General features: G+C 41.1%; 1 protein-coding gene across 4 annotated transcripts in view; it reads right to left on the reverse strand.

Annotated features, from left to right (window-relative positions):
- LOC133651914 (calcium-dependent secretion activator 1) overlaps positions 1-16,292 on the reverse strand; it is a 304,205-nt gene that overhangs the window by 92,826 nt on the left and 195,087 nt on the right. For all 4 annotated transcript variants that reach the window (XM_062050168.1, XM_062050159.1, XM_062050151.1 and 1 more), the window contains one exon: positions 10,768-10,923. In XM_062050168.1, the coding sequence (XP_061906152.1) occupies positions 10,768-10,923 (156 nt within the window). The remainder of the gene's footprint in view (positions 1-10,767; positions 10,924-16,292) is intronic.

Here is a 16,292-nt window from a genome sequence, read left to right on the forward strand (position 1 = left end):
CAAACAAATTCAACAATAGAGTGAGTTACACTGTTTACACATCAAACAAATTCAACAATAGAGTTGTTTCTGCTTGATGTAACTGATTAAGACATAGATCTGGGTAATATGAAAATGTAACTAGTAAAAATATATGTTCTGCCCTCACTATATGTGTTGAGGTTATACAGCTTGGCAGACAGCTAACAAACAATCCAATATGTTCTAATAAAGTTCCAAAGCAGATGAATCTATCTAGGCTCTTTATTGTTGTTGATCTTGCTTTGTCTTTTTTGAATCTTTACTTTGTCTTGCACTGGACTTTTATTTTTGTAAAACTGAAATACACACAATGACAAATGTATAAGCTATGTGATTCAATTAACATACTGAAATGTAATACACAATACGTAAATATTAGCTTTACACAAATATACAGCATTTTTAGACCAGTTGATCTGCCGTTTCTTTTCTTTTCTTTTCTACTCTGCCCCGGGGTGGACCGCTAGCCTGTCCATCAGATGGGGACATCTCTACGCTGCTGACCCGTCTCCGCTCGGGATGGTTCCCGCTGGCCCCACCATGGACTGGACTTTCGCTGATGTGTTGGACTTTCACAATATTATGTCAGACCCACTCGACACCGAGGATGTCGTTGTGGCTTGTACAGCCCTTTGAGACACTTGTGATTTAGGGCTATATAAATAAACATTGATTGATTGATTGATTGATTATCATCAAACAAATACTGCGGAGTGTTGAAACTATTTCGATGGTGGAAATATACGACTGGCAGCCATTTTAAGTCCTCCAAACATCCATTAAAACAGCGAACAAAAATTGTTTTTCAATACACATCTTACTATCAAAATTAACCACTTTCCACCTTAATATTGAGTTACATAAACAAGTTAAACAGTTTACTTACAGACTTATCTTTTCCAAGGCTTGTAAGAGCTAACACAACTTGTCTACTTCTCATTGTCTCATGAACTGAACTGACATCGTCAACCCGGAAGTGCCCAAACTAATGACGCGCAGTATTTTCCCATCGCCACAAGGTGTCAGTAAGAGTCCACAATCAAATGGGCATAACAATATACATCAACAAAAAAGTCTAATAAACCAAAAATGTCACGACCCCCCGCAGTACCTCTGCAGACCACCTTTTGAACATGTTTGATTTAAATGCAAGAAAATGCAATGTTGCAAGCAGTTCTTCTAGATTTGTGTCTGCTGACTCCAACTTGGCCCTTAAGTCATCCAGCAGCTCAAAAATGTAATTGCTGGATATGTTTAATATTTATATTGCTGACTGTCTAAACATGTTGAAATACACAAAATATTCCCTCTGCCATCTGTCATTGCAGTGCCATCTTCTCCTTTCTCGCAGCCATTTGTGCGTAACTGTGCCAGTTTGCATGTACACTGTAAATTCTAACTAGTTCAGTTTTCTTAAAAAAGTCGGGAAACCGATTGCCTCATTTTTTTAACGTAAACGTCCAAGGCAAATTAAAGTTAAACTAATAAACAACTGAAAGTTAGGTGAACAGATTGTTTTTAGGTAAGTTTAAAAAATTTCAAGTAAGCTTAGTGAATGACTACAAGTAAGTTTACTCTTAGATTTCAAGTAAGATAACTGAATGACAACAAGAAAGTTCACTCTTAGACCTTCATTGATTGCATTACATCCAGAGATGCTTTCCTCTTCATTCACCTTAGGTGAATGGAGCCTTGGCCAGGAGGACTTGATATCATCAGACGGTATCCAGCGGTCATTGGGTGTTTCGACCCTGAACCGCAAAGCCCTACCGCTGGTGGGCTGGCAGTGGTGGCCAAGTCACTGCCTATATCCTCCTCCTGGCTTCCAGCTCATCTTGTCTCTCCTGCTCCATAACCAGCAAGAGGCTCTCTCTGCTGCCTCCCCCATCCTGCGAGCTGCTGTCTTTCTCTTCTTCCCTGTTATTCCCAAGGCTGTGAGCATTCTCCATACCGACTGGGCAGGGAATCCTCTGCAGCCGACCTCGACTGGGAACAGCCATGTCTGCCATCCTTTTCCCCTGCAGTCATTCAAAAGGTCCTGGTATTTCGCACTTTTCTTTTCAAAGGCTTGGTCGCACCCTTCTTCCCATGGGACTGTGAGTTCTATGAGAATGATCTTCTTTGCCTCTTCAGACCACAGCACCACATCTGGCCTCAGGGTTGTCTGGACAACCTGGGGGAACTGCAGCCTTCCTCCCAGGTCTACCTTCATGTCCCAAGAACGAGCCATTTGCAATAGGCTCTTCCTTGATGTTGCTGTGGTTAGTGGCTTTTCTCCCTCCCTCACAAACCGGATTGCTCTTGTTCTCCCTTGTGGTTGCCGTTTCTTGCATCTCTGCTGCTCCAGGGTGTTAGCCAGTGTCATGAGCTCCTTGTCATGACGCCATCTGTATCTCCCTTGGGTGAGTGCTGTTTTACACCCTGACAGGATGTGCGCCATGGTACCTTTCTGCCCGCAAAGCTTGCATAGTGGATCCTCTCTCATGCCCCACCTGTGCAAGTGTGTAGGAGTCGGGAGTGTGTCATACACTGATCAAAGCAAGAAAGAGATGCGGAATGGTTCCAGCTTCCATAGATCCGCCCACGTGATCGTTCTCTTAGGGAGGTCCCATTTGGTCCAGGCTCCCTGGGACACTAGTTCCACTGCTCTTGATTTTCGACCTTCCTCTTCCAGGTTTCGTACTTTCTCCTGGATCATAGTTCTTCTTTCCCTGGGTTCTGCTTTACTCCACTGTTGGACATGGGAAGTTCCAATACCCTGTCTTCCTGTGCATGGCGTTCCTATGATGTCACGTAGCCTCAACATGCTCTCAGCTTGTGCAACAGCTGTGTCAGCACCCCACTTGCGTCCTGATCTCGTAGTGACGCCTGCGTGTCTGACTTGTTCATCCTGGGAGTCTCTGTATTTCATTAAAACTCTGCACTTTGCTACCTTGAATTCCTCCACCACGGATGACAAGGGAAGCTGGAGCTGTCCTGATCTTATGTAGAGGCCTACTGATGTGAAGCTTGGAGGGATTCCCAGCCATTTTATGAGGTACTTATTGATCTTTCTCTCCACTCCTTCTACACATGTCATAGGGACGTCATACACCGTCAACAGCCACATGAGTCTTGGTAACAGTCCATGTTGGTAGAGTCATGTTTTAAATTTACCAGGGAGTCCTGATTTTTCAATCCTCCTCAGCCACTCCTTTGTCTGCTTCTCTGTACTGGTGATGTTGTTCCTGTCAGTAAATGAGCTGTCAAACCACTTTCCAAGGCACTTTATAGGGTTCTCCTCAATCGATGGAATCACTTCTCCTTGCACTTGCAGCTTGAACCTGTTCGTCAGTTTACCTTTCCGGATCACCGTGCTCCTTGATTTTTTGGGCTTAAACTTCATTCTGGACCATGTTGCCATGTGGTCCAGAACTGTGAGCACCCATCTCGCCTCCACATGGGTTGTGGTTGTCACAGTAAGATCGTCCATGTAACCTCTTATTGGGGGTTGTCGATTGCCTGATTCCATTGCTGGTCCTCTGGCTTCTTTCCCAGCAGCTGTTATGAGGAGGTTCATACCCATGATGAAGAGGATGGGGGAGATTGTGCATCCAGTTACGATGACCTTTTCCAGGTTTTGCCACTGAGTTGTGAAATTGGCTGTTTTGAACCGTATCTGGATGCCTCCATAGTAGCTGGTTATCATTCCCTTGATGTGCAGAGGGATGTGGTAATGGTCTAGTGCAGTGTGAATGAGGGCCTGAGGGATTGCTCCGTAGGCGTTAGCCAGATCGAGCCAGACAACAGTCAGGTTGCCTTTGCTTGCTTTGGCATCTGACTGGAGAACTCCGGTGTGTTCCAGGCATCCAGAGAATCCTGGAATTCCACCTTTCTGGATAGAGGTGTCAACATATCCGTTCTCTGTCATGTATAAGGTCATCCTTTTTGCCAGTACAGAAAATAAGATTTTGCCTTCTACGCTTAGAAGTGATATTGCACGGAATTGATTTATGGTTGAGGAGTTCTCTTCCTTTGGCACAATTTATCTTACTAAAGACAATCAATGGTTACTTGAATAAAGTGAGGCAATTTGTTTCCCAACTTTTTTCAAGTAAACTGAATATGTTAGAATAAGTAGCTACAATTAGCTTAAACAGTCAGTGTTAAACAGTCACAAAGTACAACCATGCATGTGATTTGAACTTAATGAAAAAGACTGAAAATAAGTCAGGGGCTAATTTTCAAAAATTTGCCAAAAAATGTACCGTTTAAAGATGTTTCAGTGTTTAAAGAATTGCAAAATGATCAACAGTTGACATACATACATACTCCATTCATCCAAATGCATCTCTATGTCTGTTTCAGTCACTATGTTATTTAGTCACTACAGTAATTACAACTTGTGTTCACATCCACAGGAACCACATGGGTTACCCTACTCTATACAGTATTTACAACCTTACTAGTGTTCACTTCACAGCCACAGATGGTTCATCTAGTTATTGACATTATTTACACATTACTTTGGTTCATTCACACACCACTTTGGCATTTTTGCTTTGATGGCTCTGACATGAGCCTTCCTGGCAAATTTCTAAACAGCTTGCATTTTCCTTTTTGTTTCTGCTTCAGTGGATTCTGCCTTGGATTTTTATAGCCAATGTCTGTCTCTTCGACTCCCTCTCCACTTCTAACTGCTCCAAATGCAAAAATCATGCAACAATCATAAAGAGTACAAACAATGATTATTTTATTAGTTAACTTCCTTCCAAAATGTCAGCTACTGTCTAGTTCTAAAACACCAATGAAAATGAAATTTAACATTCAGACAGGCTATACTGTAGCCGAAGTCATCACATGTCTGCCACAATCATGTGTGTTCTTAAATGTGTATTCCACGTCTTCCATGTTGAGAGCAGTTTTGATTTGGGCTTAAAAGGTAAACAACTAAAATGAATGTTTTGGGCATTGTTTTATCCAGACGCATACATTTGTCCAAATGTGGTCAAGTATATGCATTGTGGGTTTCCTAGATGTCGTCTACATCGCTAAAAGAAAAATCTAAGGAAGAGAATCCCTCTGCCATCTTCCACTATTTTTTTTTAAATATATAAATCGCCCGCTTGAATATTCCCACTTCTCTTCACCGACTCTCGCGCCGTCATTTGGGATGTGTGCGTCTGTTGTGATTTTTAAATCGTTTGAGGTGCTTACTATGAGGTCTGTCACACCGCTACCTCTCGACCTGGCTGTTATCTACCGCCCCCCTGGGCCCTATTCGGACTTTATCAGTGAATTCTCAGAGTTCGTTGCTGATCTAGTGACGCACGCCGACAATATAATCATAATGGGGGACTTTAATATCCATATGAATACCCCATCGGACCCTCAGTGCGTGGCGCTCCAAACCATAATTGATAGCTGTGGTCTTACACAAATAATACATGAACCCACGCATCGCAACGGTAATACAATAGATCTAGTGCTTGTCAGGGGTGTCACCACCTCCAAAGTTATGATACTTCCATATACTAAAGTAATGTCCGATCATTACCTTATAAAATTTGAAGTTTTGACTCTTTGTCAACAAGCTAATAATAATAATAACTGCTATAGCGGCCGCAACATTAATGCTGCCACAACGATGACTCTTGCTGACCTACTGCCTTCGGTAATGGCACCATTCCCAAATTATGTGGGCTCTATTGATAACCTCACTAACAACTTTGACGATGCCTTGCGCGAAATTATTGATAGTATAGCACCGCTAAAGCAAAAAAGGGCCCCTAAAAGGCGCACCCCATGGTTTACAGAAGAAATTAGAGCTCATAAATTATCATGTAGAAAACTGGAACGCAAATGGCGCGCGACTAAACTTGAGGTTTTCCATCAAGCATGGAGTGATAGTTTAATAACTTACAAACGCATGCTTACCTTAGCTAAAGCTAAATACTACTCAAATCTCATCCGCCTCAACAAAAACGATCCTAAATTTCTGTTTAGTACAGTAGCATCGCTAACCCAACAAGGGACTTCTCCCAGTAGCTCCACCCACTCGGCAGATGATTTTATGAATTTCTTTAATAAGAAAATTGAACTCATTAGAAAGGAGATTAAAGACAACGCATCCCAGCTACAACTGGGTTCTATTAACACAAATACGACTGTATATACGACGGACACTGCCCTCCAAAATAGTCTCTCTATTTTTGATGAAATAACATTAGAGGAATTATTACAGCGTGTAAGTGGGATAAAACAAACAACATGTTTACTTGACCCACTTCCTGGGAAACTTATCAAGGAACTGTTTGTATTATTAGGTCCATCAGTGTTAAATATTATAAACTTATCACTTTCCTCCGGCACTGTTCCCCTAGCATTCAAAAAAGCGGTTATGCATCCTCTGCTCAAAAGACCTAACCTCGATCCTGACCTCATGGTAAACTACCGACCGGTCTCCCACCTTCCGTTTATTTCCAAAATTCTCGAAAAAATTGTTGCACAGCAGCTAAATGAACACTTAGTGACTAACAATCTCTGTGAACCTTTTCAATCCGGTTTCAGGGCAAATCACTCTACGGAGACAGCCCTCGCAAAAATGACTAATGATCTATTGCTAACGATGGATTCTGATGCTTCATCTATGTTGCTGCTTCTTGATCTTAGCGCCGCTTTCGATACCGTCGATCATAATATTTTATTAGAGCGTATCAAAACACGTATTGGTATGTCAGACTTAGCCTTGTCTTGGTTTAACTGTTATCTTACTGACAGGATGCAGTGCGTCTCCCATAACAATGTGACCTCGGACTATGTCAAGGTAACGTGCGGAGTTCCCCAGGGTTCGGTTCTTGGCCCTGCACTCTTTAGTATTTACATGCTGCCGCTGGGTGACATCATACGCAAGTACGGTGTTAACTTTCACTGTTATGCTGATGACAACCAACTCTACATGCCCCTAAAGCTGACCAACACGCCGGACTGTAGTCAGCTGGAGGCGTGTCTTAATGAAATTAAACAATGGATGTCCGCTAACTTTTTGCAACTCAACGCTAAGAAAACGGAAACGCTGATTATCGGTCCTGCTAGACACCAACATCTATTTAATAATACCACCTTAACATTTGACAACCCAACAATTAAACAAGGAGACTCGGTAAAGAATCTGGGTATTATCTTCGACCCAACTCTCTCGTTTGAGTCACACATTAAAGGCCTACTGAAACCCACTACTACCGACCACGCAGTCTGATAGTTTATATATCAATGATGAAATATTAACATTATAACACATGCCAATACGGCCGGGTTAACTTATAAAGTGACATTTTAAATTTGCCGCTAAACTTCCGGTTCGAAACGCCTCTGAGGATGACGTATGCGTGTGACGTAGCCCGGCGAACACGGGTATGCCTTCCACATTGAAGCCGATACGAAAAAGCTCTGTTTTCATTTCATAATTCCACAGTATTCTGGACATCTGTGTTCGTGAATCTGTTTCAATCATGTTCATTGCATTATGGAGAAGGAAGCCAAGCAAGCAAAGAAGAAAGTTGTCGGTGCGAAATGGACGTATTTTTCGAACGTAGTCAGCCACAACAGTACACAGCCGGCGCTTCTTTGTTTACATTCCCGAAAGATGCAGTCAAGATGGAAGAACTCGGATAACAGAGACTCTAACCAGGAGGACTTTTGATTTGGATACACAGACGCCTGTAGAGAACTGGGACAACACAGACTCTTACCAGGATTACTTTGATTTGGATGACAAAGACGCAGACGTGCTACTGTGAGTATGCAGCTTTGGCTTTTTTTTGCGTATGTACGTAACTTTTTTAAAATATATAAGCTTTATGAACCTTGGGTTAGGTGAACGGTCTTTTGGGCTGAGTGATTGTGTGTGTTGATCATGTGTTTGAATTGTATTGGCGTGTTCTATGGAGCTAGGAGCTAGCAGAGGAGCTAGGAGCTAGCATAACACGTACCGTACCGTACGTGCGCGTCACGTATGTAACTTTTTAAAAATATATAAGCTTTATGAACCTTGGGTTAGGTGAACGGTCTTTTGGGCTGAGTGATTGTGTGTGTTGATCAGGTGTTTGAATTGTATTGGCGTGTTCTATGGAGCTAGGAGCTAGCAGAGGAGCTAGGAGCTAGCATAACAAACACGCAGGTGTTATTATGCAGGATTAATTTGTGGCATATTAAATATAAGCCTGGTTGTGTTGTGGCTAATAGAGTATATATATGTCTTGTGTTTATTTACTGTTGTAGTCATTCCCAGCTGAATATCAGGTCACCCCCGGCTCTCACAGCATCTTCCCTATCTGAATAGCTTCAACTCCCCACTAGTCCTTCACTTGCACTTTACTCATCCACAAATCTTTCATCCTCGCTCAAATTAATGGGGAAATTGTCGCTTTCTCGGTCCGAATCTCTCTCACTTCATGCGGCCATCATTGTAAACAATAGGGAACTTTGCGTATATGTTCAACTGACTACGTCACGCTACTTCCGGTAGGTGCAAGCCTTTTTTTTTATCAGATACCAAAAGTTGCAATCTTTATCGTCGTTGTTCTATACTAAATCCTTTCAGCAAAAATATGGCAATATCGCGAAATGATCAAGTATGACACATAGAATAGATCTGCTATCCCCGTTTAAATAAAAAAAATTCATTTCAGTAGGCCTTTAAGAGTGTTACTAAAACGGCCTTCTTTCATCTCCGTAATATCGCTAAAATTCGTTCCATCTTGTCCACTAGCGACGCTGAGATCATTATTCATGCGTTCGTTACGTCTCGTCTCGATTACTGTAACGTATTATTTTCGGGCCTCCCTATGTCTAGCATTAAAAGATTACAGTTGGTACAAAATGCGGCTGCAAGGCTTTTGACAAAAACAAGAAAGTTTGATCATATTACGCCTATACTGGCTCACTTGCACTGGCTTCCTGTGCACTTAAGATGCGACTTTAAGGTTTTACTACTTACGTATAAAATACTACACGGTTTAGCTCCAGCCTATCTCGCCGATTGTATTGTACCATATGTCCCGACAAGAAATCTGCGTTCAAAGAACTCCGGCTTATTAGTGATTCCCAGAGCCAAAAAAAAGTCTGCGGGCTATAGAGCGTTTTCTATTCGGGCTCCAGTACTCTGGAATGCCCTCCCGGTAACAGTTAGAGATGCTACCTCAGTAGAAGCATTTAAGTCCCATCTTAAAACTCATTTGTATAATCTAGCCTTTAAATAGACCCCCCCTTTTTTAGACCAGTTGATCTGCCGTTTCTTTTCTTCTCTCCTCTTCTCCCCTGTCCCTTGCGAGGGGGAGTTGCATAGGTCCGGTGGCCATGGATGAAGTGCTGGCTGTCCAGAGCCGGGACCCCAGGTGGACCACTAGCCTGTGCATCGGTTGGGGACATCTCTGCGCTGCTGACCCGTCTCCGCTCGGGATGGTTTCCTGTTGGCCCCGCTGTGGACTGGACTCCCGCTGATGTGTTGGATCCACTGTGGACTGGACTGTCACAATGTCATGTCAGACCCACTCGACATCCGTTGCTTTCGGTCTCCCCTAGAGGGGGGGGGGGTTACCCACATATGCGGTCCTCTCCAAGGTTTCTCATAGTCATTCACCGACGTCCCACTGGGGTGAGTTTTTCCTTGCCCGTATGTGGGCTCTGTACCGAGGATGTCGTTGTGGCTTGTACAGCCCTTTGAGACACTTGTGATTTAGGGCTATATAAATAAACATTGATTGATTGATTGATTGATTTCCCTTCCTGGTTCGATGACCCGCCCTATATTGCCTCCTATTGGCCTGTCCTTAATGTTTTGCCCTAATCTTAACCAATTGTGACTCATCATAGTAAACCAACCAACCAATCATGGATTTTCTTATACGTAAACCATCATTGATGTTTCCCGTATATTTTGTCCCCTGCCCGTGGAGTTGATTCGCTATTTAGCTTAAATTTTTAAGTTAATAATTTTTAATGGAAAACCACAGTTTTTACCACTGGATTATCAAAAACCGTACTCATTACACGGGTATAGACGTATCAATATTTTAACACATTGTAGGTCGGGAAAAACGAAGAAAAACGGAAAATAATATTTTATATTTTTACAGAGATAAAAAAGACAGATTTTTGACTATAGAAGGAAAAATCACATACCTGTACAACCTTGAACTATGACAAAAGTTTATTAACAAACCCATATGCGTAAAAACAGATGCATATGTGAACAACTATGCAATGTTGCAGCCAGTACAGTACATCAGGATGAAAGTCCGATCACAGTTATAAAAAAAAATCAAACAAGTAATAACCGTCTCTCAAGGAATTTCTTGAAACAATGAGGTAGATAAAACATACCCCCCCCCCCCATCAGGTTGTATCAATCACAGTGCGGACCGCAAATTGATTAATATCTGAATCACGATTCTTATTTATTACAATTCTGAAACGATTCAAAGTTTTTCAGAATAGATTTTTTTTTTAAAGCCGTTTTTTTTAAAGCCATCTTTGTGCTTACTCGCTGTGCATATCCATCATACGTCAGCAGCTAAGAGAGGAGCTTTTTGAAAAGGTTTTATTATAATTAATAAATCACATGGTACATTGCGAGAATTTGTTTGAATCGAGAATGGATTCTGGAAAGAATCGCCTCCCTGAACTATCAGTCTTTTGATGCCTTGATGCCATATTTTATCAGTAGCAGAATCACTTGCTTGCAATAAATTAATATTTATTTCTTACCTTTTTATGCAGGATTCAATCATATCACTGGACATGAGTTTCAGTCGAGTCTCTAAGTGTTTGCCAAACTCCTCTTCTGGCCAATGAAGATCTCGGATGAACGTCTGCAGAGCATCCAACTTCCAAAAGAGATCCTCTGATGTTCCCGAGCCATTGCTTTAAAGATAAGAAGTCAGAATTTAGTGTTTGAAATTGATCAAAATTCATCATATCGATGTATTTTTATGTGTTGACTTTAAATACTGCTGGACTAGATATTAAAACTATTATCATTTCAAATGACACATTTCCACATGATAGAAACAGAACCCAGTATGTGTGAATATATAAATATATATTTACATTTAGCTGTATAATAATTAATAAAGCACAGTCAATTATTTGCATAACTCACACAACTTTTTGTTATCATTATTAGACAGTAAAGTTAATGTTTGGAAGCCCTGAGTTTGACAAACAGAAACAGCACATGTGAGACAGCTGAGGAAGGGTTGAACATCATTAGTAACATGATCACAATTTACATACAAGACAAACATGAAACCAAACCTGTGTGACTTCAAGTAACCAACAACAAAAACAACAATATTTGGAAGGAATAACAAGGAAAGATTCAACATCAAATTTATACTGTCAATACTCTGGCATAAATGTGCCTAAAATAGAGAAATCAATACACACATTAATAAAATGTGTCTACAATACATAAATACATCTATGTAGAATGATGAAATCCATAAATGTGCCAAGATTTTAAAAAAAAAGAAAAGAATAAATCCTCTTAAAATAAATCAATCAATATATAAATGTGCCAAAAATAAAAAATTAATAAATGCACTTCAAATAAATAAACCATAAATGTGGCTAAAATAAATAAATCAATGAATGTGTCTCAAATAATAAAATCAAGAAATGTGGTTTAAAAAACATAACTCAATAAATGTGCCTAAAATAACTAAATTGATAAATGTGCCAAAACATTTATAAATCTATATATGGGCCTAGAATGCAGAAATCAATGTGCTTAAAACAAGAAATCAATAAATGTGTCTAAAATAAATAAATTAATATATAAAAGTGCCTTAAAGGGGAACTGCACTTTAAAAAAAATGTTGCCTAACGTTCACAACCATTATGAGAGACAAAAACATTTTTTTTCCGGTTTCAGGGCAAAACGCTCTACGGAGACAGCCCTCGCATGAGTGACTAATGATCTATTGCTAACTATGGAATCTGATACTTCATCCATGTTGCTGCTACTTGATCTTAGCGCTGCCTTTCCATACCGTCGATCATAACATTCTAGAAATGTATTAGAACGTATCAAAACACTTATTGGTATGTCAGACTTAGACTTTTCTTGGTTTAACTGTTATCTTACTGACAGGATGCAGTGCGTCTCCCATAACAATGTGACCTCGGAGTATGTTAAGGTAACGTGCGGAGTTCCACAGGGTTCGGTTCTTGGCCCTGCACTCTTCAGCATCTACATGCTGCCGCTAAGTGACATCACACGCAAATACGGTGTTAGCTTTCACTGTTATGCTGATGACACCCAACTCTACATGCCTAACTAACTAATATAGATGGGACACCTGTGTATAGATAAGTGAACAACGATGACACAGTTGTGTATAGAGCAGCTAACATAGATGGCACACCTGTGTATAGAGCAGCTAACCTACAGTAGATGGCACACTTGTGCATATAGTAGATAACATACAATAGATGACACACCTGTTTCTATAGTAGTTAACATAGATGACACACCTGTGTATAGAGTAGTTAACAAAAATGGCACACCTGTGTATAGAGTAGTTAATATAGATGAAATACCTGTGTATAGAAATACACAGGATGAGTACCTGTCATCTTAGCAAACAGGAAATAATAACTTGTTTATATAGTAGGGAACATACAGTAATTGGCACACCTGATTATGAAGTAGCCAACATAGATGATATACCTTTGTAGAGCGTGGTGAACAAAAACGACACACCTGTGTATAGAGTAGCTAACGTAGATGACACATCTGTGTATAAAGTAGTTAACATAAATGAGTAGAGTAGGCTGACCATATTCTGAAATCCCAAAGAGAAGGACACATATATGCGTGCCAAAGCGGGCAGCACGCCAAGGCTGGGACTAGGTGAAAATTTGCCAATGATACTCGAACTTGCTTCATAAATAATATATTTATTTAAATAAAGCATTTTTTCTCCTATGTTGACAGTAGTGTTGGCGCTAGGAATTTTCAAAATGGGGTCCCAGGGTACATTTTTGGGGTACCACTTTTTTGTAAGCGTTTTGAAAACAAATGACAAATGTATGCATTATCCTGTTATATCTCACATTCTATGTTGTGTTTTGGAAAAAGGTTGTCATAAACGAGCTCTCGCCCTGCACAGCTGTTTTGTGCTTTGTAGTGTCGATATGGGCTTGTAGATCTTTGTTTGCCACAGATATACACGTTCCTGCTTTGCACACAGTGCATTCTGCTTCCCATGAGTCACGGCCAGGACCAAAACACAAATAATTTTTCCGCAAATCATCCGTGAAGTTGCATTTACTTTTCGGCATTTCTTGTTTTCATGTCTGTCTCCACTCACTAGCTCTCTCGCTCTGTGTCTCTGCCCCTCCCTCACGAATGTTTCTGCATGCGCACCTTCACAGCTTGTTTTGTTTAACCCCTTCTTAACTTAACCCTAGAGTCTAGGGTCGGCAACCTTTATCACTCAAAGAGCCATTTTGACGGGTTTCACAAATGAAAGAAAACAATGGGAGCCTCTAAACTCTTTTGAAATTTAAAATGAAATAACACTGTATACAAAGATTTTTATTGCTTTGTGCTATGTTTAAACCATGGGTCTTAGACACGCGCCCCGGCCCGCACTTTAATATGACAGTTTAAAGTTAGTGCGGCCCGCGAGATTTACATGAATGGCGTTCAACAGCGTCATAGTTGCTAATCCTCCCACTTTTCCCGGGAGACACCCGAAATTTGGGCGTGATGGCACTGCCTTTAGCGCCCTCTACAGCCTGCTTAAACAGTATACCTGCTTGGCCACATGTTGAATGCATCTTCTGCTTGCACACGAATATGACAGCAAAGCTTACTAGGTCAGCAGCCACACAGGTTACACTGACGGTGGACGTATAAAACAACTTTAACACTGTTACGTTACAAATATGCGCCACACTGTGAACCCACACCAAAAAAAAAAGACAAATACATTTCTGGAGAACCTCTGCACCGTAACACAACATAAACACAACACAACAAATACCCAGAATCCCATGCAGCCCTAACTCTCCCAGTCTACATTATACGCCCCGCTAGCACCAAACCCCCCCCCCCCCCCCCCCCCCACACATCACCCCCCCCTCCCTCCGTGCGTCGGTTGAGGTTAGAGAGTTAGGGCTGCATGGGATTCTGGGTATTTGTTGTGTTGTGTTTATGTTGTGTTACGGTGCGGAGGTTCTCCAGAAATGTATTTGTCATTCTTTTTTGGTGTGGGTTCACAGTGTGGCGCATATTTGTAACGTAACAGTGTTAAAGTTGTTTTATACGACCACCGTCAGTGTAAGCTGTGTGGCTGTTGACCAAGTATGCCTTGCTGTCTCCCACGTGTGCTAGTGATGGGATCGGCAGTTCTTTTGACTGTACTGAATCACTAGAATCAGTTCCTTAAATTGATTCGTTCAAAAAATTTGTTCACCGAATCACCCCCCCTCCCAAAATAAAAATTGGGGGGGGGGGGGGTGCGTAGTACAGACAGTACAGTGCAGACATTCGCGCACTGCGTAGGGACTCGCGTTAATCTAACAACAACAACAGTTGCAGTAGAAGGGATAATAATAATAATAATAATAATAATAATAATAATAATATGAATCAGAATTGATCCCCAAGGAGAAATTTATTTTTGTTACAATAACTGTGTAAATAATAGCCTATGTATGTGTACATACATTAGTTATTATTTTTATTTTAAATCTTCTCAAAACAGTTTTCATGTGGCTTGTTTTCATGGGATCGGCAGTTCTTTTGACAGTACGAATCACTAGAATCAGTGACTGACAACGCCACACTGTGGCCGCAGTTCAGTACGTGTACCGAATCACTTCTGCAGTTCTTTTGACTGTACGAATCACTAGAATCAGTGACTGACAACGCCACACTGTGGCCGCAGTTCAGTACGTGTACCGAATCACTTCTGCAGCAGCAGTACAGTTTAATTGCAAATCAGCATTATTATAATGATTATGATAGCTACTAAACAACAACAACAACAACAGTTGCAGTAGAATGGATAATAATAATAATAATAATATGAATCAGAATTGATCCCCAAGGAGAAATTTATTTTTGTTACAATAACTGTGTAAATAATAGCCTATGTATGTGTACATACATTAGTTATTATTTTTATTTTAAATCTTCTCAAAACAGCCTGCCCTACACGTTACCCTCCGCCCCTCCCCCTCGCGTCGCTGCTGCTCAGCCTGCACGGATTTTCTTTAACTTTATGTGTTGAGATAATGGGGACGTGTGTTTGTTTTCATGTGGCTTGAGTCAACATTAGCCGTTAGCTTGGAGAATGAATGGAGAACGGATGCCAATGGCATGAAACATATCCCCGCGACGGGAGGAGAATCACTCGCGGCATTGGGGCAAGCAGAGCAGAGAGCGAGAGCGTTGTCGTTCACTGAGTGATTCATGTCGTTAATCCGCGGTGAACGAATCGTTCGCTCAGTCCCTCCCCCCGCCCTCTCATTGGCTGCGTCGTTCGCCGACGTCGAGGGTTCAGTGAGTCACAGAATGCGCCAGTTCCACTCATACCGGCATGGTCGCGGCGGAGCTCAACTGAACTGAGAAAGGAACGAATCAGTTCATGAAGTGATTCGGTTCAGTACGTTCACTCAAAAGATTCGTTCTTTCGAACGAATCGTTCGCGAATGACACAACACTAATATATGCAGTGCCATCACGGCACGCCCTTAATTTAGTTGTTAGTGGTTGCCGATCCCTGCCCAAGATGTACATTGAAAATACACGCAACCCTAACTCAAAATGCCGGACATTTGAGGCATCTAAGAAACCCCGCCCGGACACCCCCGCAAAAGAGGACATGTCCGGGGAAAAGAGGACGTATGGTCAGCCTAGAGTAGAGTAGTTCATATAGATGAAACACCTGTGTATAGAAATACACAGGATGAGTACCTGTCATTTTAGCAAACAGGAAATAATAACTTAAAAATAAGCAAATTGGTGTTAAGTGTCATAAAGTAATACACAGAACTAACAACCAAAACAGGAAACTTAAATGTAATGTAACAAAATAAAACCACAAAATAGGAAGTAGTGGCAGAAACTGGGGCTAAACAAAACACATTCCAAACTGTAATATTGACAGCTACTGTAGTGTACTCAAAATATTACTTCTAATAATCATTATACTACTTATGATAGTCATGATACTACTTATAATACTCATTTTACTTACAATATACATACTACATAT

Source organism: Entelurus aequoreus, linkage group LG01 (assembly GCF_033978785.1).
Source record: "Entelurus aequoreus isolate RoL-2023_Sb linkage group LG01, RoL_Eaeq_v1.1, whole genome shotgun sequence".
Classification (NCBI taxonomy): Eukaryota; Metazoa; Chordata; class Actinopteri; order Syngnathiformes; family Syngnathidae; genus Entelurus; species Entelurus aequoreus.